This window comes from Salvelinus namaycush, chromosome 15 (genome assembly GCF_016432855.1).
Source record: "Salvelinus namaycush isolate Seneca chromosome 15, SaNama_1.0, whole genome shotgun sequence".
Lineage (NCBI taxonomy): Eukaryota > Metazoa > Chordata > Actinopteri > Salmoniformes > Salmonidae > Salvelinus > Salvelinus namaycush.
The window spans coordinates 20,806,817-20,830,823 of NC_052321.1; the positions used below are offsets into that span (position 1 = coordinate 20,806,817).

The 24,007-nt window shown below is 45.8% G+C and overlaps 2 protein-coding genes across 2 annotated transcripts in view; one reads left to right on the plus strand and one right to left on the minus strand.

The window, feature by feature from the left end:
- Nucleotides 1-13: 13 nt before the first annotated feature.
- LOC120060293 (dimethyladenosine transferase 1, mitochondrial-like) overlaps nucleotides 14-24,007 on the minus strand; it is a 40,833-nt gene continuing 16,839 nt past the window's right edge. Inside the window, exons 6-7 of the mRNA XM_039009483.1 lie at nucleotides 2,073-2,200; nucleotides 14-1,258 (exon numbers count right to left, since the gene is read on the minus strand). Coding sequence (XP_038865411.1) covers nucleotides 922-1,258; nucleotides 2,073-2,200 — 465 coding nt within the window. The 3' untranslated portion in view covers nucleotides 14-921. The remainder of the gene's footprint in view (nucleotides 1,259-2,072; nucleotides 2,201-24,007) is intronic.
- LOC120060292 (claudin-20-like) lies at nucleotides 11,693-12,418 on the plus strand. The gene has a single exon (XM_039009482.1). It carries the CDS (start codon nucleotides 11,693-11,695, stop codon nucleotides 12,416-12,418), a length of 726 nt encoding a protein of 241 aa, XP_038865410.1.

Below are 24,007 nucleotides of genomic sequence, written 5' to 3' on the forward strand. Positions count from 1 at the left end.
AAACATTTCAAAACAGATGGCCAGCACTTTATTTAACAAAACACTCTGGATTTTAGTAGCCCTATCAGGAGCTGCCAATTTCTCAACAGCACTTCCCACTCCACACCCCCAGTGAGTGAGACAAAAAGGAGGCGGAATGGCCTGAATACCGTCAACGTGTTCTTATTCTCCAAATCGTCCTGAAAATGTTTCCGGACTCATTTCCCAGAGGACAAAGTCATATGGGGAAATCAGGATCAGAAGTAAGAACCAGGACATGGTGCGTGATGGGTTGAGCATTACAAACTCTTCTCACCACTTAAAACTCTCCTGCTGGTCATTTCACACACTATTCTTCCTTTACAACTGGACTGGAGTGCCTGAGCTGTGTGTTAGCTACTCCAGTTTGGACCAACGCCAAATGTCCCCAACCCCAGCCAGTGTTCAGCTCTCCCCCGTTTCCACCACAGTCCCTCTCTATTCTATCACATCCGGGACACCAGAGATTCCCTGTGTCTCACCCAGCACCCCCGGGACACCAGAGATTCCCTGTGTCTCACCCAGCACCCCCGGGACACCAGCGATTCCCTGTGTCTCACCCAGCACCCCCGGGACACCAGCGATTCCCTGTGTCTCACCCAGCACCCCCGGGACACCAGCGATTCCCTGTGTCTCACCCAGCACCCCCGGGACACCAGCGATTCCCTGTGTCTCACCCAGCACCCCCGGGACACCAGAGATTCCCTGTGTCTCACCCAGCACCCCCGGGACACCAGAGATTCCCTGTGTCTCACCCAGCACCCCCGGGACACCAGAGATTCCCTGTGTCTCACCCAGCACCCCCGGGACACCAGCGATTCCCTGTGTCTCACCCAGCACCCCCGGGACACCAGAGAAATGGTGTTTAAAAATGCATGCGTGTGCCAGGTAGAAATGTTAGAGCTAAGAGCAGTCTGTTGTCTCGTCTCTAACAGAGACCATTAGGCACTCCTTCCCCTCTGTCCTCCTAGACTCTCTCTCTGTCCTCCTAGCTTCTCTCTCTGTCAGGGGCTGCTGAGTGCTGCTGCCTGATCGCCTGTTAAGGTGTTTGAGTCTGAGTTCCTCTCTGAAGTCGTAGGTGAGGAGGCCCTGGTTCTCAGAGCAGAGGCGGCTGTAGGCGTCTGCCAGGGCTCTGATGTCAGGGATGGAGAGCTCCGTGGGGCGCAGGGTGGGGTCCACGTCTGCCTCATGCATCATCACCTTTGCCAGCTCCAGCCTCTCTGTCTCCGGGAACAGCATTCTGGGAAGAGAATGGGAAAAAGCTCAGGGGGCTTCCGGTCCATAATGACCACTCATAGGTACAGTACAGGGCCAGATGGAATCTGCTGAGGCAATATGTCCACAAGCCTCCAGCTATCGTTTAGAAATAGAAAACAATTTAAATCAAACATGCTGCCACAAAGCGCATAAATTAATCATGTTGTGATTAAATATGCAGTGTTAAAAAGAAGATTCCATCAGACCATACTAACACTGTAGATGAAAGTAACTTAGAAAATTCAGTTGTCATGTCATGTCCTCTCAGATCATTGGCCGTGGAACGGAGACGAGGAGAATAAACAATTGAAGACTTTCGACTAGAGATGTAGCCCCAGATGCCCTCAGCAACACCATGGGTTTTCACAGTAAGCATAATACAGAACCCAACTTCAAGAGCATCAGATCACATCGCAGCACCCACATACCCAGTACAGATGCTTCCTTAGCGCTTCAGTGCCAGGTAGCTCCTCTTCAAGCTGTTAAAGCTGTCTCTACCCGCTGCAGTTACATAAGTTATGTTATCATCTTCCTATGACACCCCAATGACTCATAATTGCTGTTCTCTTCTTTTGTTCTCCGGCCCTACAGCCTGCCTACCTACACTCCTCACAGGCATGGATGGGACGGGGAGTGAGGGGGAGTGAGAGAGAGTCATGAGCAGTTTTGTATAGAGCTGGTCATGGATGAACTGAGAGTTCACTTAATGCGGCATGTAACAAAGAGAGTGTAGAGCAAGACAGAGAGAGAGAGATTAAAGCGTGAACCGTAGCAGGAGGGGTAGAAATATTGCTTACTCGATTCCTTTGCGGCAGTGCTTCCTCCGGAATTGGAAGACATTCCTGACTACTTTCTCCACCAGCTTGAAGGGCTGCTTGATTTGGGGCTGAGCCAGAGGGGTGAAGTGCACCACCCCCACGTCCACCTACACACACACACAAGCAGCAGGGGGTAAAATATATCTGTACGTAACACTGAAGGGGCAGATGAAGCAGCCACCTGGCCAGGCTCCGTAGACATTGCTCCCGAGTATACTACTAGCCAATGTCCAGTCTCTTGACAACAAGGTAGATGAAATTCGAGCAAGGGTTGCCTTCCAGAGAGACAGATTGTAATATTCTCTGTTTCATGGAAACATGGATGTCTCGGGATATGTTGTTGGAATCGGTTCAGCCACCGGGCTTCTCCATGCATCGCGCCGACAGAGATAAACAACTCTCTGTGAAGAGGAAGGGCAGGGGTGTATGCTTTATGATTAACGACTCATGGTGTAATCATAACAACATACAGGAACTCAAGTCCTTCTGCTCACCAGATCTAGAATTCCTTACAATCAAGTGCCGACCATTCTACCTACCAAGAGAATTATCGTCAGTTATAGTCACAGCTGTGTACATTCCCCCTCAAGCAGACACCAAGCCGGCCATCGAGGAACTTCACTTGACTGTATGGAAACTGGAAACCATACATCTTGAGGCTGCATTTATTGTAGCTGGGGATTTTAACAAAGCAAATTTGAGAACAAGTCTACCTAAATTCTTCCAGCATATTGATTGCAATATGCGCAATACCCTCGACCACCGCTACTCTAACTTCCGAGATGCATACAAAGCCCTCCCCCGTCCTCCCTTCGGCAAATCCGACCACGACGCCATCTTGCTCCTTCCGTCTTATAGGCAAAAACTCAAACAGGATGTACCAGTGACGAGAACCATTCAACGCTAGTCCAACCAATCGGAAGCCAATCTTCAAGATTGTATTGATCCCGCAGACTGGAATATGTTCCGGTCAGCCTCAGAGAACACGACTGCGTAGCCATGCACGCCTCCAACTCAATCATCAAGTTTGCAGATGACACAACAGTAGTAGGCTTGATTACCAACAATGACGAGACAGCCTACAGGGAGGAGGTGAGGGCACTCGGAATGTGGTGTCAGGAAAATAACCTCTCACTCAATGTCAACAAAACAAAGGAGATGATCGTGGACTTCAGGAAACAGCAGAGGGAGCACCCCCCTATCCACATCGACGGGACAGTAGTGGAGAGGGTAGAAAGTTAAGTTCCTCAGTGTACACATCACTGACAAACTGAAATGGTCCACCCACACAGACAGTGTGGTGAAGAAGGCACAACAGCACCTCTTCAACTTCAGGAGGCTGAAGACATTTGGCTTGTCACTCAAAACCCTGACAAATTTTTACAGATGCACAATCGAGAGCATCCTGTCGGGCTGTATCACAGCCTGGTATGGCAACTGCATCGCCCTCAACTGCAAGGAACTCCAGAGGGTGGTGCGGTCTGCACAACGCATTACCAGGGGCAAACTACCTGCCCTCCATGACACCTACAGCACCCGATGTCACAGGAAGGCCAAAAAGATCATCAAGTACATCAACCACCCGAGCCACGGCCTGTTCACACCGCTACCATCTAGAAGGTGAGGTCAGTACAGGTGCATCAAAGCTGGGACCGAGAGACTGAAAAACAGCTTATATCTCAAGGCCATCAGACTGCTAAACAGCAATCACTAACTCAGAGAGGTTGCTGCCCACATTGAGACCCAATCACTGGATACTCTAAATAATGCCACTTTAATAATGCTTCATATTTTACATTACTCATATCACATGTATATACTGTATTTTGTACAATCTATTGCACCTTGCCTATGCCGCTCGGCCATCGCTCATCCATATATTCTCATTCACCCCTTTAGATTTGTGTGTATTAGGTAGTTGTTGGGGAATTGTTAGATGACTTGTTAGATATTACTGCACTGTCGGAACTAGAAGCACAAGCATTTCACTACACTCGCATTAACATCTGCTAACCATGTGTATGTGACCAATAAAATGTGATTTGAAGAGGATCCACTCATGGGAGCAAAGCGAGTGGAAGACGGGAAAGAGGGGGATGAAAAAACAGGTGACATGCGATGGATGGCAAGCCGGTTCCGGTTGCCACAGTAACACCTGTACGAGGAAAAAGCCAGCCCTCTTCCTGTCACGCTGCCACTTAGCAGGCGCCGTTCAGAGAGCCTGATGAGACATGAGGTGACACGTTCAAACACACTTTTCCCCTTTATCTCTATTGTTTCTGAGGAGGAGTCCAGCGGCTTCAGCCTCAGACCCAGTGGAATGGAGGAACCAGGCAGGGAGACACAGGAGGCAGGGCTGGCCCAGAACACAGCTCTTCCTCGAGGCTAGTGTGGAATCCTGGCTGTGGTTCCCCTCTCAAGCCACCTCTCTGCCTCCCGATCCCGCTGTCAGAGCTAAGCTGATATGACAAACAGTTGAAGTAATCATGCCAGAATCAGCAGAGCCTAGTCCTACTCAGAGCTCTCTCCTCCTCCCAAACTCACCCTCATTCTCTCTCCCTCACTGGGTCTTTCTCTGCTTGTCCATCCTCTCTCAAAGGGTAATAAAGGGATTGTGCTCAAAGACCCACAACACACAAAAAGGACAACTCTTCTTTAGGTGGATCTGTGAATGTGCAGTAGGAGGGAAGGCTGCCTCCCTCATATGAGACTACCAGGGGGTCTAATGCAGTGACCCCCCCTCCTCACCTCTCAGATCAGGAGGGGGTCTAATGCAGTGACCCCCCCTCCTCACCTCTCAGATCAGGAGGGGGTCTAATGCAGTAACCCCCCCTCCTCACCTCTCAGATCAGGAGGGGGTCTAATGCAGTGACCCCCCCCTCCTCACCTCTCAGATCAGGAGGGGGGTCTAATGCAGTGACCCCCCCCCTCCTCACCTCTCAGATCAGGAGGGGGTCTAATGCAGTAACCCCCCCTCCTCACCTCTCAGATCAGGAGGGGGTCTAATGCAGTGACCCCCCCTCCTCACCTCTCAGATCAGGAGGGGGGTCTAATGCAGTGACCCCTCGTCCTCACCTCTCAGATCAGGAGGGGGTCTAATGCAGTAACCCCCCCTCCTCACCTCTCAGATCAGGAGCCAGACCTACAGCTCAGTCTGAGAAGTGAAGTGGAGCTATGGACCAATGACACAGCAGCACCAGTGAGACACTGGTCAACAGAGCGGAGCATTGTAGCCTGCCTAGCTGCCTGCCTTCACCTGGTAATAACCTTGTTTCTCTGGTGTGAACGCCACTCAAGGCGACCACTGACTGACTGACTGACTGACTGACTTGACTGGCTATGGGGAGCAGCGGTAGCTCACTTCTCTGTCCACAGGGAGAGGAGAGGTGGTGCAGGGAGAGGAGAGGAGAGGTGGTGCAGGGAGAGGAGAGGAGAGGTGGTGCAGGGAGAGGAGAGGAGGTGCAGGGAGAGGAGAGGAGAGGAGGTGCAGGGAGAGGAGAGGAGAGGAGGTGCAGGGAGAGGAGAGGAGAGGAGGTGCAGGGAGAGGAGAGGAGAGGAGGTGCAGGGAGAGGAGAGGAGGTGCAGGGAGAGGAGAGGAGGTGCAGGGAGAGGAGAGGAGGTGCAGGGAGAGGAGAGGAGGTGCAGGGAGAGGAGAGGAGGTGCAGGGAGAGGAGAGGAGGTGCAGGGAGAGGAGAGGAGGTGCAGGGAGAGGAGAGCAGGTGCAGGGAGAGGAGAGGAGGTGCAGGGAGAGGAGAGGAGGTGCAGGGAGAGGAGAGGAGGTGCAGCATCAGTCTGGGGAGGTGGAAACCACAACGCTGCCAGAAGGAGACGACAGTCTGGACACACACAGACATTTCCAGGTATGTGAAAGACGATACAGAAGGTACAATACGAGGCAGAGTATACAGAGCGGACGAATAGAAAACAAACAGGAAAAAACACACACACACAGTTATGTGGATGCGAGGGTGTTTAATTTACAGCAGAGCTCTTCTGTTGAGACAACCTGCCCTAAAGAACTACCTCCACAGCAGCATCTTTGCGTCTGTGGGGGTTGTGACTCACCAGACTATACCCTCCTTTGTTATTCTGGGCTAGGGAAGGGGAAGGGCAGGATAATTGGGTGAGGATAACTAAAGTGATCCAAGGATGTGATGGAGCCTTTCTAATGAGCTGTTTAGATTCTCTCCCTCCCGTGCCGTGCTGCAGCGTCTGGCTGGGCTTGTAAACCAGGACTATCTACTATCTCATCTGATCTATAGCTCTGTATGTTACTGCCTGCCTTACCGGCTGCCTGCCTGCCTGCCTTACCGGCTGCCTGCCTGCCTGCCTTACCGGCTGCCTGCCTGCCTGCCTTACTGGCTGCCTGCCCGCCCGACCGCAGTGGCCTGGGACACCACTGCTAGACTGGAGCCTAGTTGTCAGAGCAGCCAGCTATATTGTAGTCTATAGGAGTACAACTAACTCCTGGGCTGCTCACATCACTATCAGTTGTAGGAAGACGAGAGGGTTTTGGACACCAGTTACAGTAGACTTTCAGGGCAGGGAGAAGAAGCGCTACATTGCTTTGTGATATACTGGGGCTGAAAAGAGTAACTGTGACAGGAGCTATCATCAGAGATGGACTCATCTGCATCAATTGGGCGGAACAAGGCTGACATGAGGAAAATCAATTCTTCCACCTGTCACCTCAACATGCTAGGATGATTTGGGTGAGAGGCAATCTCATACCTTGGTACTGCAGTGTGCCTTTATCAAAGCACACACCCAGAGTGATGCAGCATCAACCCACAATCTGGTCTGGCCAGGTAACACAAAATAATGCCTTTCATTTCACTCCTGGAGTAATTAGGTCATTTTATATTCCGCACTTCATCAGTGGGATGATTGGAATGTAAATAGAACTTCATGTTGTAACGAACATGTATTTTAACAGGGAAGCAAATCATAATCCCTAATGATTTATAGATCAATTGCACTACTCTAAATTGGCTTATTATATAAGGATCTACATAAAAATGATCCTGCCCTCTCCATGGCTAATTTAGTCTGACTTTTAAACAAAGACTTCAAACATTTACAGAGACTTAACCTACTTTTCCTCTTGCACACTAATACTGAATAATCATAACTGAACTTTAACACTTTATTTTAATCCTAGTTGTTTTCCACAGGTCTGCCTTTGTCCCCCTCAACGACCGTGACCCAACTCATCTCAGTAATATGGAGTCACGCACACATCCATATTAACACATCCATTTCCCCATTTCATCTCTATGACCTGGGAGCTCTGCAGGAACTCTATTACACTGGCCTTGCCCTGTAGCTCTCCAAGTCCCCTTGTCCATTTCTACCTTCCACTCCTTTTTCCAGAGCCCTCTCTCTACCCAATGTTGTGTGAGCAGTAATTTGTCATCTCCCTCTGAGCGTAACCAAGATGAGACGGCAGGCCCTCAGGGTGGCTAGCCGATACCTCCTGAGCAACCCGCATTTCCCCTTACGTAACTGCTGCAGGTTCTGAGGGGGGGAGCAAGGAACAATGGAATACACAGCTGTGGAATACAGAAAGTAAAATACAATAAAAATGAAGATTCTTCCGAGGGGAAAGATGCATTAATCATAACAAAACCTTCAGAAGACAACCTCCATTACAACAGAAGACAACCTCCATTACAACAGAAGACAACCTCCATTACAACAGAAGACAACCTCCATTACAACAGAAGACAACCTCCATTACATCAGAAGACAACCTCCATTACAACAGAAGACAACCTCCATTACAACAGAAGACAACCTCCATTACAACAGAAGACAACCTCCATTACAACAGAAGACAACCTCCATTACAACAGAAGACAACCTCCATTACAACAGAAGACAACCTCCATTACAACAGAAGACAACCTCCATTTTACCTTTATTTAACTAGGACAGTCAGTTAAGAACACATTCTTATTTTCAATGACGGCCTAGGAACAGTGGGTTAACTGCCTTGTTCAGGGGCAGAACGACAGATTTTTACCTTGTCAGCTCGGGGATTTGATCTTGCAACCTTTCGGTTACTAGTGCTCTAACCAATGCTCTAACCACTGGGCTACCTGCTGCCCCATTACATCAGAAGCACAGATGAACAGGACAGGCACTTAGGAGGAATAGGCACTAGGCAAGCTTAAGCTATGGGCAACTCTTGCTAGATTGTGCCAGTGTTTCCCACACTCTCAGAACAGCCCTGGGCACACAGCACAGGCAAACCAAGAACACATCCTGATCCACACCCATCTTCTCAGGTCCTGTTTTCCAAAGGAAAACTCTCCAACTCTACAGTCAAGAATGCCACTAGGTGAAATCAAGAATTCCACTAGGTCAGAAGAGAGATTAGGACTGTGGATAAAATGTGCCTACTAAACAAACAGAAAACAGGATCTACACTGTTTTTACATGACATTAAAAAAAACTCAAATGTCTGACCACTTGGTACACTTGGTAGTAAATCTTAGAGAAAAAATGCAGGCCCTAAATCAAACCAACCCTGGGTAATTTCACATCGTGTCACAACTGTTTTCCCCCTGATGGTTTACAAATGTTCTCCATGTTGAAAATGGGCATGCCCATACATGGAACAAGATTGTGTTGACAGCTACAGATGACACCTCCGACCGTAATGTTAAATAACAAGGCTTTTACAAAATGATGAGCACAAAACCAATTAAACCACAAAATAAAGAATATGCAAATTGAACAATAAAATCCCTCATCTCATGAATGGACAATCTTTGTGTCCAGTCATGCCTTGGAGCTATAACATGGAGGACTGGGCTACAGTCATAAAACAAGGAGCCATGCTTATAATAGCCTGCCATGTCTTCACACATCTGCACTCCCTGGGTACATGTTAACTGTGGTTTCCTCACCCCCCTCTCCCATCCCTGTTATTTATTTCCCAACAGAGCATCACTAGCATCAAGGATCTTGTCAGTAAAAACACACTCAAACACAGTACAGTGCTTAAATAGTGTGGCTATTTCTCCTTCTGCAGCAGCTGCCCACGAGGGCCTGGAGTATGAAGTCTGAAAGGTCAGCAGCCAACCAACTCAGGTAATACGTTGTGTGTGTGTGTGTCTGTTATTGTGTTGGTGATGTCTTATCTGTGGAAATAGTCTCTGAGGGGATATCTTGGGGGATTCAACAGAGGTAGATCATTGGACCAAATTAAACAAACAGATCAATCACGAACCCAATCAATCACTTAGCAGATATACCTGCCACCTCCATTTTGGTCATTACTGGTGTGGAGAGAGAGAGGGGAGATCATTCTCCTGAAACTGGCTGTTTATGATGATCTTGCCCATGCAGCAAAATTATGGAAACACACATCTGCGTTATCAAGGCTATCACGTCTATTAGCCCAGTCTGTTTTTCGCATCTCTTTGTCATTCATGAATCAAGGCCGTCCTGCCTGCCCCTCCCTTCCCCTACTAGACGTCCTCTGCAGAGGGGACTGGAGGAGCGATGAGAGGAGGGTAGCAGCTGTGAGTTTAGTCTCCCACTGAGTGGTTGCTGATGCTGACTGCTCTAGGGAGCGTCCGTTTTGACATAGTGGACTCGCTACCACATAAATAAAAGAAAAACACTGCCAGAACAGCCCCTACCACCTGCTTGGAGTAGGTTTTCTTCATATGGTTATTATTGTAGAAGTGTCATTGTGTTATTATTGTAAGCCTATTATTTGGTGCCCAATGTGTATCTAGTAATTCAATCTATATAGTTCAGGATCTACATTAACATGTGTTCATTAGGCTAGATTATAGATCTGACCTGGGGTTGTAGGTGTAGGTAAAACAATGTTGAATAAATTATATTTCCCAGGGTGCAATGGGTTATTCATATTATTTGTATAGTTGAAAGAAACGCAGCGACGTGGTTGTGGAAAGTTATTCGGGGTCTCTCTGGTTAGATAGAGATACATTGGCCAAAGTTGTCATTTCTTTAGCTTAAACATTTTGGAGACTGGAGGTAAGCCCACTGAAGCAGAACTGTTATGATATTTGTGTAATTATGAAAGCAGGTGTATCTGTCATTAGGCTAACATTTAATTGCTAGCTAGCTCGGGTTAGCTACGGCTAGGCTAACAGGGAGAATGAATATTGCCAAAAGTGTGCACATTGTTTCAGATAAATATTAGCTAGTTATGATAAACAATCCGGTGGCTAGATGCCACCTCTAGCTAGCCAGCTAATAATATGGGTCAATATTGGAATGAAGCAGCTGTCTTATGATTGATTGCGGTTTGACTGGTAGCGGGCTTAGCTGGTCCATAATACGTTTGCTTGTCTCCATCATCTGCTGCATAAATCAAGCATTGCGTGACAAGTGCATTGAACAACTCAATGAATTCTAATGCAATGCAAAATAACTATAGCAGTACCTAGATGACCCTTCACACACACAAATACAGTTACAGAGAGTGTGTCAGTGTAAACCATAGTAAGCTTCGCTGTGGTGCATACTATTCTGTAGCAGCTCGTCTCACGAGCCATGTGACGTAGAGAGAGTCTATTCTACAGCACTGAAAGGAAAGCAGAGCAACCCCCTTTCAGAAGCGCCGAGTGAGCATGTGTGGCTCACGACTGGCTAGGATGTCCTTTAATATACGGTTGCTATGGAAATGGATGACATGAAATGGATCCGTACGGCTAACGGCTAAAACATCCCCTCACCTCGTGTTTTTACAGAAATCACTGCCAACAACCTGACACGTCATAAGGAGATCTGCACCAGCCGAGGTAAGGATCTCAACATCTCTCTTGCTGTACATCATAAACAATTATAATCAAAGGATGTTTGCCCTTCTACCCTTACTGAAGAATAATCAATACATTTTAAATTAAAAAGCAATGCTGGCAAATGTATGTGAACATCTTTAAAAAATGTAAATGAATTGTCTGTCTTATTTCAAAGTTTTATAAATGTTCTAAACAAAAATATTTATTATTGTATCAGTGATAAAATGATTTAAAAAATGTGTTAATATTGAAGTCACTGTGGTGGGGTAACCTTATTGAAGTGTGGTGAGAAGGACACTGCAGCTTTAAGTCCACATATTGAGCATTACAATTATCAGAAGTCATTGTCCTCTTCAGTAACAGTTCCATGAGGTGCCGGCACAGAGGAGAGGCATGCGCAACAGAAAATACACACGCACTAAAACTAGTGTCTCCTTTTTCAACTATCAGCCAGAGCCATCAATCTCTCTCATCGGTCCAGTTCACACTCTCCTTTGTTCCTGCAAGAAAAGTCTGTGCATGAGTGTGGTGAGAGAGGGGAAAGAGAGAGAGAGCGAGGGGAGAGAGAGAAAAGAGAGGGAGACAAACGAAGAGACCTGCTCAATTCAATTTCTCATTCCTGTCTCCTCTCCAGTCCAGTGGAGCCGGCGCTGAGCAGAGGGGCTGAAGATTGGCTGCTGCCCGCTCTAGCACCAGGATCCTCTACAGCCGTCTGGGGTGAGGGGTGGAGGAGACGAGGTGCCTGGCTGGGGCTGGGTGGATGCTGCCTGGAGGAGGGGGGGCCACGGCAGCAGCAGAGGCAGTGGGAGGAAGATGGCATCCACATGCATGCAGATCTTCGCCTTCATCCTGGCGCTGTTGGGCATCATGGGGGCCATGGTGGCCACACTGCTGCCCAATTGGAAGGTGAGTGCCGACGTGGGCTCCAACATCATCACAGCCATCTCCCAGATGCAGGGGCTGTGGATGGACTGCACCTGGTACAGCACCGGCATGTTCAGCTGCACCTTGAAGTACTCGGTGCTGTCGCTGCCCGCCTACCTGCAGACTGCCCGCACCACCATGGTGCTGTCCTGTGTGATGGCTGCCATGGGCCTGTGCCTGGCATCCCTGGGGCTCAAATGTACCCGCTGGGGGGGCGGCCGGCGCTCCAAGAGGCACGCGGCCATCGCCAGCGGGGGCTGCTTCATCGCCGCCGGCTTCCTGTGCCTGGTGCCCGCTTCCTGGTTCACCAACGAGGTCATCACTAACTTCCTGGACCGCAGCGTGCACGAGAGCAATAAGTTTGAGCCCGGGGGGGCCGTGTACGTGGCCTTCCTGTCGGCAGGCTTCCTCTTCGTGGGGGGGTCCATCTTCTGCGTGTCTTGCTCGGGGAAGAGGCCCGGTCACCAGGACATGATCTTACTGCCCCCCCCCAACAAACTCATACTGCAGCAGCAACAGCAGCTCCTACAGCAACAGCAGCAGGACCAGCACCAGTACTGCTCCCTCTCCCCACTAGACAATAAGACAGGCTACAGCCTGCAGGACTATGTGTAGGCTAAAGCAACAAGCCACTTGCTACTGCTAGGCAGACCAGTTAGGGGAAACAACCAGGGCTTACACGGCGTAAGAGATTGAATAGGAGACTAGAGCGGAGGGGAAGGACTTTGATGGCGTCTCTTTCCCTTTCCCCTCTTTTTCTGTTCTGCAAGCACAAGCAGTGGAGGTATTCCCCGAGCAGCCCCTTGGAACAGACGGACGGATGGTGAATGTGAAATGCAGCGCAGCCGGGGGAGGAAGGGAAGCGCTGCAGAATGGGAGGGGAGCCGCAGCTCGACACATGCAGATACCCCAGCAATCATCAGTAAATCCATTAACACTTCCCGGGGGAATGGATTAGCTGATAACAAGCCTCCCGTTAATTTCCTTTTCCTCACCAAAGGTTTGAATTAATAAGCAATCATTTAGCTGCTAATAATCGTTTGGTAACCACCCATTCGGCAAGTTGGCAATATTGCTATTATTGTCTCAGAGGCAATAACAGTACGTGCAATTCCCTTTTCATAAGCAAGCTACTGTTGTTTTGAACTATCCACTAGATATGCTAGTTGTTGGGACTGATTTAAGAAATGGTCTTATTTTTGGTAGCTAATAGACTGATCGATATTTTGCCTAAGCATGCTGTTTGGAGCCTGTCTGTGTATAATGCAGAGGAATGCCTGTTAGAGACTGAGACGTATGTAGTGTAGCCAACGCAATGCCTAAAAAGCTGTAGTATATTATCCTTCCCATTGAAACTGTTCAAAGAGTGCTGTCAGAATGAATACATAGGGTTCTGGGCTTGGAGATCGAACAGAATGGCATATAAACAAAATCCTGTAACTCACCCTGCAGGTAGAGACAGACCGAGACAAAGAGACAGACAGACAGAGAGGGAGGGACAAACAGCGAGACAACACACACACACAGAGAGACAAACAGCGAGAGAGAGAGAGAGAGAGACAAAAAGCGAGAGAGGGACAAACAGCGCGAGAGAGAGGGGGACAAACAGCGAGAGAGAGAGGCACACAGAGAGACACACAGAGAGAGACAGTCCCACCTCCAGCAAAGTGGACTGTATGACATACTTTACTATTAAGCTCCAAAATAAAAAGGAGCTGCCTTCAGGCTGGGCTACGCATACAAAACACTCATACACCCACAGACGCACAGTTCACACCCACCCACACATAGATTACACAACCACACAGATACACACACACACAGAGATACAAAAACCCACACAAACTCTACCCTCTGCCTCACTGGGCTGCATGTGCTTTTCATCCTGCTGTCCGCCTCCTCACTGCCATGGAAACGGGATCCTGCGCCCAAATATCTTTATTGTCTGCGGTGGGGGGTGGGGTGTCAGCCTGTACTTTGAGGTTGGTTAGGGGGGCATCTCTCTCTCTCTCCCTCCCCATCCCCATGGCCCCATAAGCCTTGTGAAGAGCCTCCACACATGCCCAGCTGCTTCACTAATCCCTTTTATTAGCCCAGTGACAGGAAGCACCAAGCCACTGTTACACCCAGGCCTGTCTGGGAATGCTCTCTTTATGTTGTCCCATATTACACTGTGTCTGACATGCAATTAGTGTTATGGTGAAAAAGGGCTGTGTTTTGAAAAGTCAGGCTGATTATTAGAATTGTAGATCAGTAGGTAGAAAATGGCGCTTGCAATGCCAGGATAGTGGGTTCGATTCCCGGGATCACCCATACGTAATATGTATACACGCTTGACTAAGTCGCTTTGGATAAAAGCGTCTGCTAAATGGTATATATTATTAACTGCAGCAGATGTGCCTCCAAATCTAGAAAACAGTTTGAGGTATTCCACTATGTGACTTGTTTAGTGCGTCAGCAGTGCATATGCTACTGTTCAGCACCTGCAGGAGATTGTGTGGCTAAAGTTAAAGCAACTTCTCTGTGCCATTCTCATCGTTCCTATAGCACCTGTCAGCTTTGCTCTCCTCTACCTCTCCCTGTTCCACCTGGTCTCTCCATCTATAGCAGTCTTTGTCTAAAGGGAAGTAAAGCAGCATTTCTCTCTGATTGACAGGGAACACTGTTGCATGTTAAGAACATGCTGGTCAGCGCGCACACACACAACTCCCGCCACCAACTTATTTGTCAGGGCTGCTACTGCGCTTTAACATAGTCAAGTTCCCATGTGTGTCTGTACACGGCTGAGAGGAAAGGAAGATGTGCTGTCTCCGGCCTGAAATGGCTGCTCTGGTGACAGGCCCTGGCAGTGATGTGTGGCGCAGACCGCGTGTTGTTCGTTCTCTAACACACTGTTTTTTACAGGGCGAGCAGATGGCTAAGCCCAGCTCGCCACCTGCAGGCGACTGCCTGCACACTGGAGGCATCACTAGAGGTCCTGGCAGCCTGTTTCATACCCTATGTATAGAGAAGAGAGGACCGGACATCAGTATAATAATACACTGCCCAATGCCCAGGCACCCCTTACGAACGCAATAAAATGACAAGAATGTCAATGTGCCCTCGTGAACAAACTAAATACATACCAACACATACACGCGTTGGAGAATGTGCCAAATCAACTCCTGTCAAGTTTGATACTGCATGTAGTTCATACGGTTTACTTTTTTTATTACATTTGTTTGTATGTGAATTATACATTGGCATATGGTTTTATGGAGTAATTATTTGTTGTGCGAGGCCAAGTCTTGAGTAAGCTAGACACTTGTATACAGTAGGATGCAGCTTTCCATGGTTATTTTTTCAACCTTATTATTCCAATACATTCCAAAGCACACAATCATTTCAGACACAAACAATTCTGATTTCATCGGGAAAGCCTTGCACAATTGTTTATTTTTTATTTGTTGTAATGTTTAAATCATGCTTCTGCAGAGAACAGTATGCATTTGGCTAGGACATTTGTGGACTTAATTCGATTTTTTTTGCCATGGTAACTTTCTTTCCTATTTAGTTCAAATGTCTTTTTATCATGTTCATACACTGCATCTTCTTCATAAGAAGACTACTTGACTGCACCTTTGCTTGTGTTACCTTGTTGGACAGCGCAGTTTGTTTCAAGCGGCTGAGCAATGCAAGTCCTCTGGACCGGTTCAAATGTACATAACACAACTGGCAGTCTGAAAAAGAGCAAAGCCATTTCTGTCTGATGTGATTTGAGCAGGCCAATGTGAGCTGGAGGTTTGTTCCGTTGTGTAGATGTGCAGCCTGTTCCTCGGCCAGCCAGCGCACCATTTCATTAGCTTCAAATGGCCTAGATGTCTAAACAGCTGCAGCTCTCCTGCAGAACCAAGACAGGAATTATCATTTTGATAATTGCAGCTTATTTTCGTGGATGCTTCAGCACTTCTTAATTTGCCAGAGGATTTTCAACAGTTCAAGTGTTCTGGTTACTGTTGTCTAAATGTGCTTGTGCAAGTAGTTATATTTTTTACTAATAAAAAAATATTTTGTGGAAGCAGAGCAATATGCCTATATTAAATGACTGTGTGTACGTGTGTGAGCAGTTCGGGATGGCTCTCAGCTTCCTGCCAAAAACACAGATTTCTGGAAGGTACTGGATGTACCGTGCGTAGGCAAGCAGGCATGCTGTCTCTTCATACTGTTCTTATAACCTCTATATACACGCACAGCAGCTCTCTGAAAAACAGCTCAAAGAAGAGACGGAGGTTTCACTCCCTTCATGAACACGTATCCATAAAACATTACATACCGTCTGCAAATTGGATGAAAAAAGCCGAAACACTCTCCATAAAGCACGTTCAGAATCGAGCTCTCTCTCATTGAGATGTAAACACAATACTTCACAGAGGTATGGAGAGAGCATCAGCAAGTGGCATGAAATAACTAACCCTGTGAGAGTTGTGGCAAATGGGGATTATTTTGTCTGGTGTATGTCTGAGTGTGAACAGAATGATAATGAATGACAGCATGTGTAGGTTAGCTGCTGCAACATTTGTACAATTAGAATGGAATACAAAGCAACAGCTGATGAAGCCAGTCAGTCAGCACGGGTAACATGGAGTGCAATCTGCATCCCCCATCCCTTCCTCCGGTTCCACCGAGCATCCCATCAGCCATCGGGCATCAAAACAGCCTCGCCAGCTTTAAAATCTGACTCATATGAAGAGTAATGCCAAGTCAGACTGGAGAGAAATATCCAATACTAAGACCCCACAAATACTGGTCTTAGTTCCAGCTGGGGAATAAATCCCTGCTTTTCATACATGAAGTAGATGCCTTAAAGCCTCCATGCGGTCTTTATAATTGTATTTTTAAATCACTGTAGGTCAATTGTTTTTGTTATATATATTTTTTAATTGAACCTTTATTTAACTAGGCAAGTCAGTTAAGAACAAATTCTTATTTACAATGACGGCTTACACCGGCCAAACACGGACGACGCTGGGCCAATTGTGCACCACCCTATGGGACGCCGGATACAGCCTGGAATCAAACCAGGGACTGTAGTGACGCCTCTTGCACTGAGATGTAGTGCCTCAGGAGACCATAAATCACTGTTTTGTTTATTTTTTTAAAAATAACTAAATATTTATTTTATTTAACCTTTATTTTATCAGAGTTATACTGAGACCAAGGTCTCTTTTATAGATGAGCCCCTAATTACATAAAATACACACATCAAAATATAAATACAAGCAGAAAGAAAAAACGCGGTCATAAAAAACAAACACATTTATTAGTAATAAGGTCCTCAATCAGCTTTCTGAATCGCACTAGAGGCACCAGAACATCACATTTAACAACATTTAGAAAACTGTTTCACAAATAAGGTTCAAGAAAACTAGACTGAACAAAAATATAAAAACGCAACATCAATAATTTCCAATATTTTACTGAGTTACAGTTCAATTAAGGAAATCAGTCAATTTAAATAAATAAGTCCTATTCTATGGATTTCACATGACTGGGCAGGGGCGCAGCCATGGGAGGGCCTGTGAGGGTATAGGCCCACACACTGGGGGAGCCAGGCCCAGCCAATCAGAATGAGTTTTTCCCTAACAAACAGGATTTATTACAGACACAAACACTCCCCCACCCCCTCTCAGAGGATCCCACAGGTGAAGCCAGATGTGGAGGTCCTTGGCTGGCGTGGTTACATGTGGTCTGCGGTTGTAACATACTGCCAAATTCTCTAAAACGACGTTGGAGGCAGCTTATGGTAGAGAAATGAACATTCAATTCTCTGGCAACAGCTCTGTTGGACATTCCTGCAGTCAGCATGCTCCCTCAAAACTTGACACATCTGTGGCATTGTGTTGTGTGACAAAAATGCACATTTTAAAGTGTCCTTTTCTTGTCCCCAGCACAAGGTGCACCTTTGTAATGATAATGCTGTTTAATCAGATTTTTGAGATGCCACACCTGACAGGTGGATGGATAATCTTGGTAAAGGAGAAATGCTCACTAACAGGGATGTAAACAAATTTGTACACAACATTTTTGTGCGTATCGAAATTTCTGGGATTTTCTTTTTTTCAGCTCTTGAAACATAGGACCAACACTTTACATGTTGCAAGCATGTTTGGGATGCTCTGGATCGACATGTACGACAGTGTGTTCCAGTTTCTGCCAATATCTAGCAACTTCGCACAGACATTGAAGAGGAGTGGGACAACATTCCACAGGCCACAATCAACAAACTGGTCAACTCTATGTGAAGGAGATGTGTCGCGCTGCATGAGGCAAATGGTGGTCACACCAGATACTGACTGGTTTTCTGATCCACGGCCCAATTCTTCTTCTTCTTTTTTTTTAAAGGTATCTGTGACCAACAGATGCATATTTGTATTCCCAGTCATGTGAAATCCAATTGACAGATTTTCTTATATGAACTGTAACTCAGTAAAATCTACTGTAACTCAGTAAAACCTTTGAAAATGTTGCACTTATATTTTTGTTCTGTATAGATAGTAATGAGAATCTCGCGTCTCATTACAGCTGATTACAGCCAAGTCGACAGTGGGAAGTTCGGAGATATGTGGCTTTCTTGAAACAAACATGGATTATTCAAGGCGTTCTCTCCTCTTGGTTATGCAACAGAGTGGAGATCAAATAGCAGCTCCCCTCTTGGGTAAACGTTAATAAGATCCGCTCCTCTGTGTATTTATCCTACATTTCCTTCAAAGGGTTTCACCCTGAGATGCCGTCATGACAGATCAGGGATGTGGGCTCAGAGGAGAACTTTGAACCCTGCAGGCACAGGGGTTAATCCAACTGTATATCCCACCTTGAGCGTCAAGACAAGTTGACTTGCACTGCGCACGCTCAGTTACAGCGAGATGCATGATATCGTCTGTAGATGCATGTGGTTGAGGCTCTAAATCAAATCCGCTCTTTATCGATATCATTTTTAAACCGATAACATTTTACAGCCAGAGTTATTAAATAAAAATGCATGATTCATAGCGCCGTTTGATAATAAGGATATCACTAACAAGCATGTAGCCGTGAAGCAGCTCTGGAGTCATGATGTTGGCAGGTACAAAGATAAATATAAGCTGGGCCAAGAATCAACGCCCTACCGCTCATCAAAACCCCATCAGCAATAACCGTAGTGCTGTAATGCATCGCTGAGAACAATCACCCAAGGCATGCCAATACTTCACCTTAATGTAAGGCATTTTCTTCTGGACAAACATCGTCTTCATGAGAGTCTATATTGGCGATATAATACAGTCATCAACAGCAGCTGAAAATGACCTTGCATTGTCCAAGACTTTGCCCTCCTGTTCCAGTACACATCTGAGACTGGGGAGTAATGGCAATGACCTTGCTGCGGAAGTGAAGTGCTGAGAGAAGCAGTATGAGCTCCGCAAGATGACAAAGACACCCTGACACTTCAAAGAAGCATTTTAATATTTTAGATCACCATAAGTATTACAAGAGTTACGGAACTAAAAAGATTGGCTAAAGGTCCACTACATGATGATAAAGTGATGAATAGAAAACTGTCTATTGAAACAGACCTTTCCTCACACTTAGTTATTAGGCATTGTTTCCAGGGGTGTTCTGAATGAACCAAACAGAAAATTACAGTTGGTTATGGCATTTGGAGAATCAGAAAACAATTATATTGTTCTTGAATTGCAAATAATTTTTTTGATCTACAGTAATTGTATTACTTTAGCTGGAAACAAATTCATCTTTTTATTTTTGTTTTGGCACAGACAATGTTTTTTCCAGCAGCCCAGGCTTTCTATTTTGTGCGTATATGTGAAAAGCACATTTTGTGTGTATATGTGAAAAACGTAAAATCACAGTGCTTGACCTTTCTAAATAAAATCTTTAAAAATAAAAACACACAGTAGAGTTAACAGCTAATGTATTGATCCTTTCAATACAGTGCCTTCAGAAAGTATTCATACCCCTTGACTTATTCTACATTTTGATGTTTTACAGCCTGAATTAAAAAATAGATTAAATATATTTTTTTTGCTAATATATTGAAAATGAAATACAGATATCTCTCACTTAAATAAGTATTCACACCCCTGAGTCAATACATGTTAGAATCACATTTGGCAGTGATTGCAGCTGTGAGTCTTTCTGGGTAAGTCTCTAAGAGCTTTGCACACATGGATTTTACAATATTTGCACATTATTCTTAAAAATATTCTCCAAGCTCTGTCAAGTTGTTTGTTGATCATTGCTAGACAGTCATTTTCAAGCTTTGCATTAGAATGTCAAGCTGATTTAACTGTAACTAGGCCACTCAGGAACATTCAATGTCATCTTGGTAAGCAACTCCAGTGTATTTATGGTCTTTCAGGTTATTGTCCTGCTGAAAGATTAATTTGTCTCTCAGTGTCTGTTGGAAAGCAGACTGAACCAGGTTTTCCTCTAGGATTTTGCCTGTGCTAAGCTCTATTCCGTTTATTTTTATCCCCCCCAAAAACTCCCTAGTCCTTGCCGATGACAAGCATACCCATAACACGATGCAGCCACATGATGCAGCACCCACCATGCTTGAAAATGAAGAGTGGTACTCAGTGATGTGTTGTGTTGGTTGTTCCCCAAACATAACACTTTGTATTCAGGACATAAAGTACATTTCTTTGTAGTGACTGGGTGTAATGATACACCATCCAAAGTGTAATTAATAACTTTCCCATGCTCAAAGCCATATTCAATGTCTGCCTTTTTAAAAATCTCCCAATAGGTGCCCTTCTTCGCGAGGCATTGGAAAACCACCCTGGTCTTTGTGGTTGAATCTGTGTTTGAAATTCACTGCTCGACTTAGGGACCTTACAGATAATTGTATGTGTGGTGTACAGAGATGAGGTAGTCATTCAAAAACATTATGGGGTCTTGTGTGTAGGCCAGTGACACAAAGTCTCAGTTTAATCCATTTTAAATTCAGGCTGTAACACAACAAAATCTGCAAAAGATCAAGGGACGTGAATACTTTCTGAAGGCACTGTAGCTCCTTATTCTCAGAATTTGCATAGTGTTTCACGGAACCCGCCTGCAATTGCCTGTTTGAAGCTGACCGTCTTTTCCTGGAACATGGCCAGGATTCCTCAACTATGTTTCAGAATACCTAAATGTTTCTTGGCGTGGATGATGTTGATGTTAATCTGCCAGCATTGACTCACAGCTAACCCAGCGTTCATTTCAGATAGGAGGGGCAATAGAAAGAAAAAAACGGGTCAACTATCAAGATGTTGATAAGCCAACTCTGCCAACCTAGGCATTTTGTTTAAGGAAGGATTCAAAATGGTTTATCATTTTACCTTGGAACTATGATGTATCGAGTACAAGCCTTCAGGCGGTATCTTTCCTATACTCTGGTAATACCATGGTTGACCCCATTTTTAGGATAGGAAAAGGCCTAGATGAATTGTGTGCTGTAGTACAATGTAAAAAAAGAAAAATAACTAATAGAGTAATAACGCGTAATAATACACACTGAGTAATAATAACTTAGCTATAACTAGTAATAAAGTAACAGATAAACAGTAGCAGCAGCGTATATGATGAGTCAAAGGAGTTGGTGCAAAAAGGGTCAATGCAGATGGTCCGGGTAGCTATTTGGTTAACTACTTTACAAGTCTTATGGTTTGGGGGTAGAAGGTGTTCAGGGTCCTGTTGGTTCCAGACTTGGTGCATCGGTACCGCTTGTCATGTGGTAGCAGAAAGAACAGTCTATGACTTGGGTGGCTGGAGTCTGACCATTTTTAGGGCTTTCCTCTGACACTGCCTGGTATACACACTAAAAGTATGTGGACACTCCTTCAAATTAGTCGATTCGGCTATTTCAGTCACACCTGTTGCTGACAGGTGTATAAAATAGAGCACATAGCCATGCCCTCTCCATAGACAAACATTGCCAGTAGAATGGCCCGTACAGACGAGCTCAGTGACTTTCAACGTGGCACCATCATAGGATGCCACCTTTCTAACAAGTCAGTCTGTAAAATGTCTGCCCTGCTAGAGCTGCCCCGGTCAACTGTAAGTGCTGTTATTGTGAAGTGGAAACGTCTAGCAGCAACAACGGCTCAGTGGTAGGCCACACAAGCTCACAGAACAAGACCACTGAGTGCTGAAGTGCGTAAAAATCATCTATCCTTGGTTGCAACAGTCACAACTGAGTTCCAAACTGCCTCTGGAAGCAACGTCAGCACAATAACTGTTTGTCGGGAGCTTCATGAAATGGGTTTCCATGGCCGAGCAGCCGCACACAAGCCTAAGATCACCCTGAAGAATGGCAAGTGTCGGCTGGAGTGTTGTAAAGCTCGCCGCCATTGGATTCTAGAGCAGTGGAAACACGTTCTCTGGAGTGATGAATCACGCTTCATCATCTGGCAGTCTGACAGATGAACCTGGTTTGACAGATGCCAGGAGAACGCTGCCTGCCCGAATGTATAGTTCCAACTGTAAAGTTTGGTGGAGAAGGATTAATGGTCTGGGGATGTTTTTCATGGTTCGGGCTAAGCCCCTTAGTTCCAGTGAAGGGAAATCTTAACACTACAGCATACAATCACATTCTAGACGATTCTGTGCTTCCAACTTTGTGGCAACAGTTTGGGGAAGGCACTTTCCTGTTTCAGCATGACAATGCTCCTGTGCACAAAGCGAGGTCCATACAGAAATGGTTTGTCGAGATCGGTATGGAAGAACTTGATTGGCCTGCACAGAGCCCTGAGCTCAACCCCATCGAACACCTTTGGGATGAATTGGAACACCGACTGCAAGTGATGCCTAATCACCCAACATCAGTGCCTGACCTCACTATTGCTTTTGTGGCTGAACAGAAGCAAACCCCTGCAGCAATGTTAAAACATCTAGTGGAAATCCTTCCCAAAAGAGTGGAGGCTGTTATAGCAGCAAAGGGGAGACCAACTCCATATTAATGCCTATGATTTTGGAATGAAATGTTCGACGAGCAGGTGTCCACATAATTTTGGTCATGTAGTGTAGGTTCTGGATGGCAGGGAGTGTGGCCCCAGTGATGTACTGGGCCGTACACACTACCCTCTTGCGGTCAGATGCCAAGCAGTTGCCATACCAAGCGGTGATGCAGCCAGTCAAGGTGCTCTCAATGGTGCTTCTGTAGAAGCAGCTGTAGTATATGCTCTATGAGAAAGACCTGTACAGTCTCACTGGATAGATGTATTGTTTATTGTTGTTGTTGAGACGAGAGAGTTTGACTGTCGGAGAGAGCAAGGCTCTACCAATGATGGTCAACCCTGACTTAGTATGTAGCCTATTACTTTCCCCTTTCATCTGTGGTGCTGCTTTCCTATGCTAGTCTACAAGTGCTGCGCTATATATTGGCTGCTCAATTAAATCTCACACACACACACTACCATTCAAAAGTTTGGGGTCACTTGGAAATGTCCTTGTTTTTGAAAGAAAAACACATTTTTTGTCCATTAAAATAACATCAAATTGATCAGAAATACAGTGTAAACATTGTTAATGTTGTAAATTACTATTGTAGCTGGAAACGGCAGATGTTTTATAGAATATCTACATAGGCGTACAGAGGCCCATTATCAGCAACCATCACTCCTGTGGTCCAATGGCACATTGTGTTAGCTAATCCAAGTTTATCATTTTAAAAGGCTAATTGATCATTAGAAACCCCTTTTGCAAATTATGTTAGCACAGCTGAAAACTGTTGTGCTAATTAAAGAAGCAATAAAACTGGCCTTCTTTAGACTAGTTGAGTCTAAAGGCTCAAAATGGCCAGAAACAAAGGACTTTCTTCTGAATCAAAGACCTTTCTTCTGAAACTCGTCAGCCTATTCTTGTTCAGAGAAATGAAGGCTATTCCATGCGAGAAATTGCCAAGAAACTGAAGATCTCGTACAACGCTGTGTACTACTTCCTTCACAGAACAGCGCAAACTGGCTCTAACCAGAATAGGAGGAGGAGTGGGAGGCCCCGGTGCACAACTGAGCAAGAGGACAAGTACATTAGTGTATAGTTTGAGAAACAGATGCCTCACAAGTCCTCAACTGGCAGCTTCATTAAATAGTACCCTCAAAACACTGGTCTCAACGTCAACAGTGAAGAGGCGACTCCGAGATGCTGGCCTTCTAGGCAGAGTTGCAAAGAAAAAGCAATATCTCTGTC

Excerpts from the sequence above, each read along its gene's own strand:
- LOC120060292 (XM_039009482.1), top strand. The coding sequence starts at position 11,693 with ATGGCATCCACATGCATGCAGATCTTCGCCTTCATCCTGGCGCTGTTG.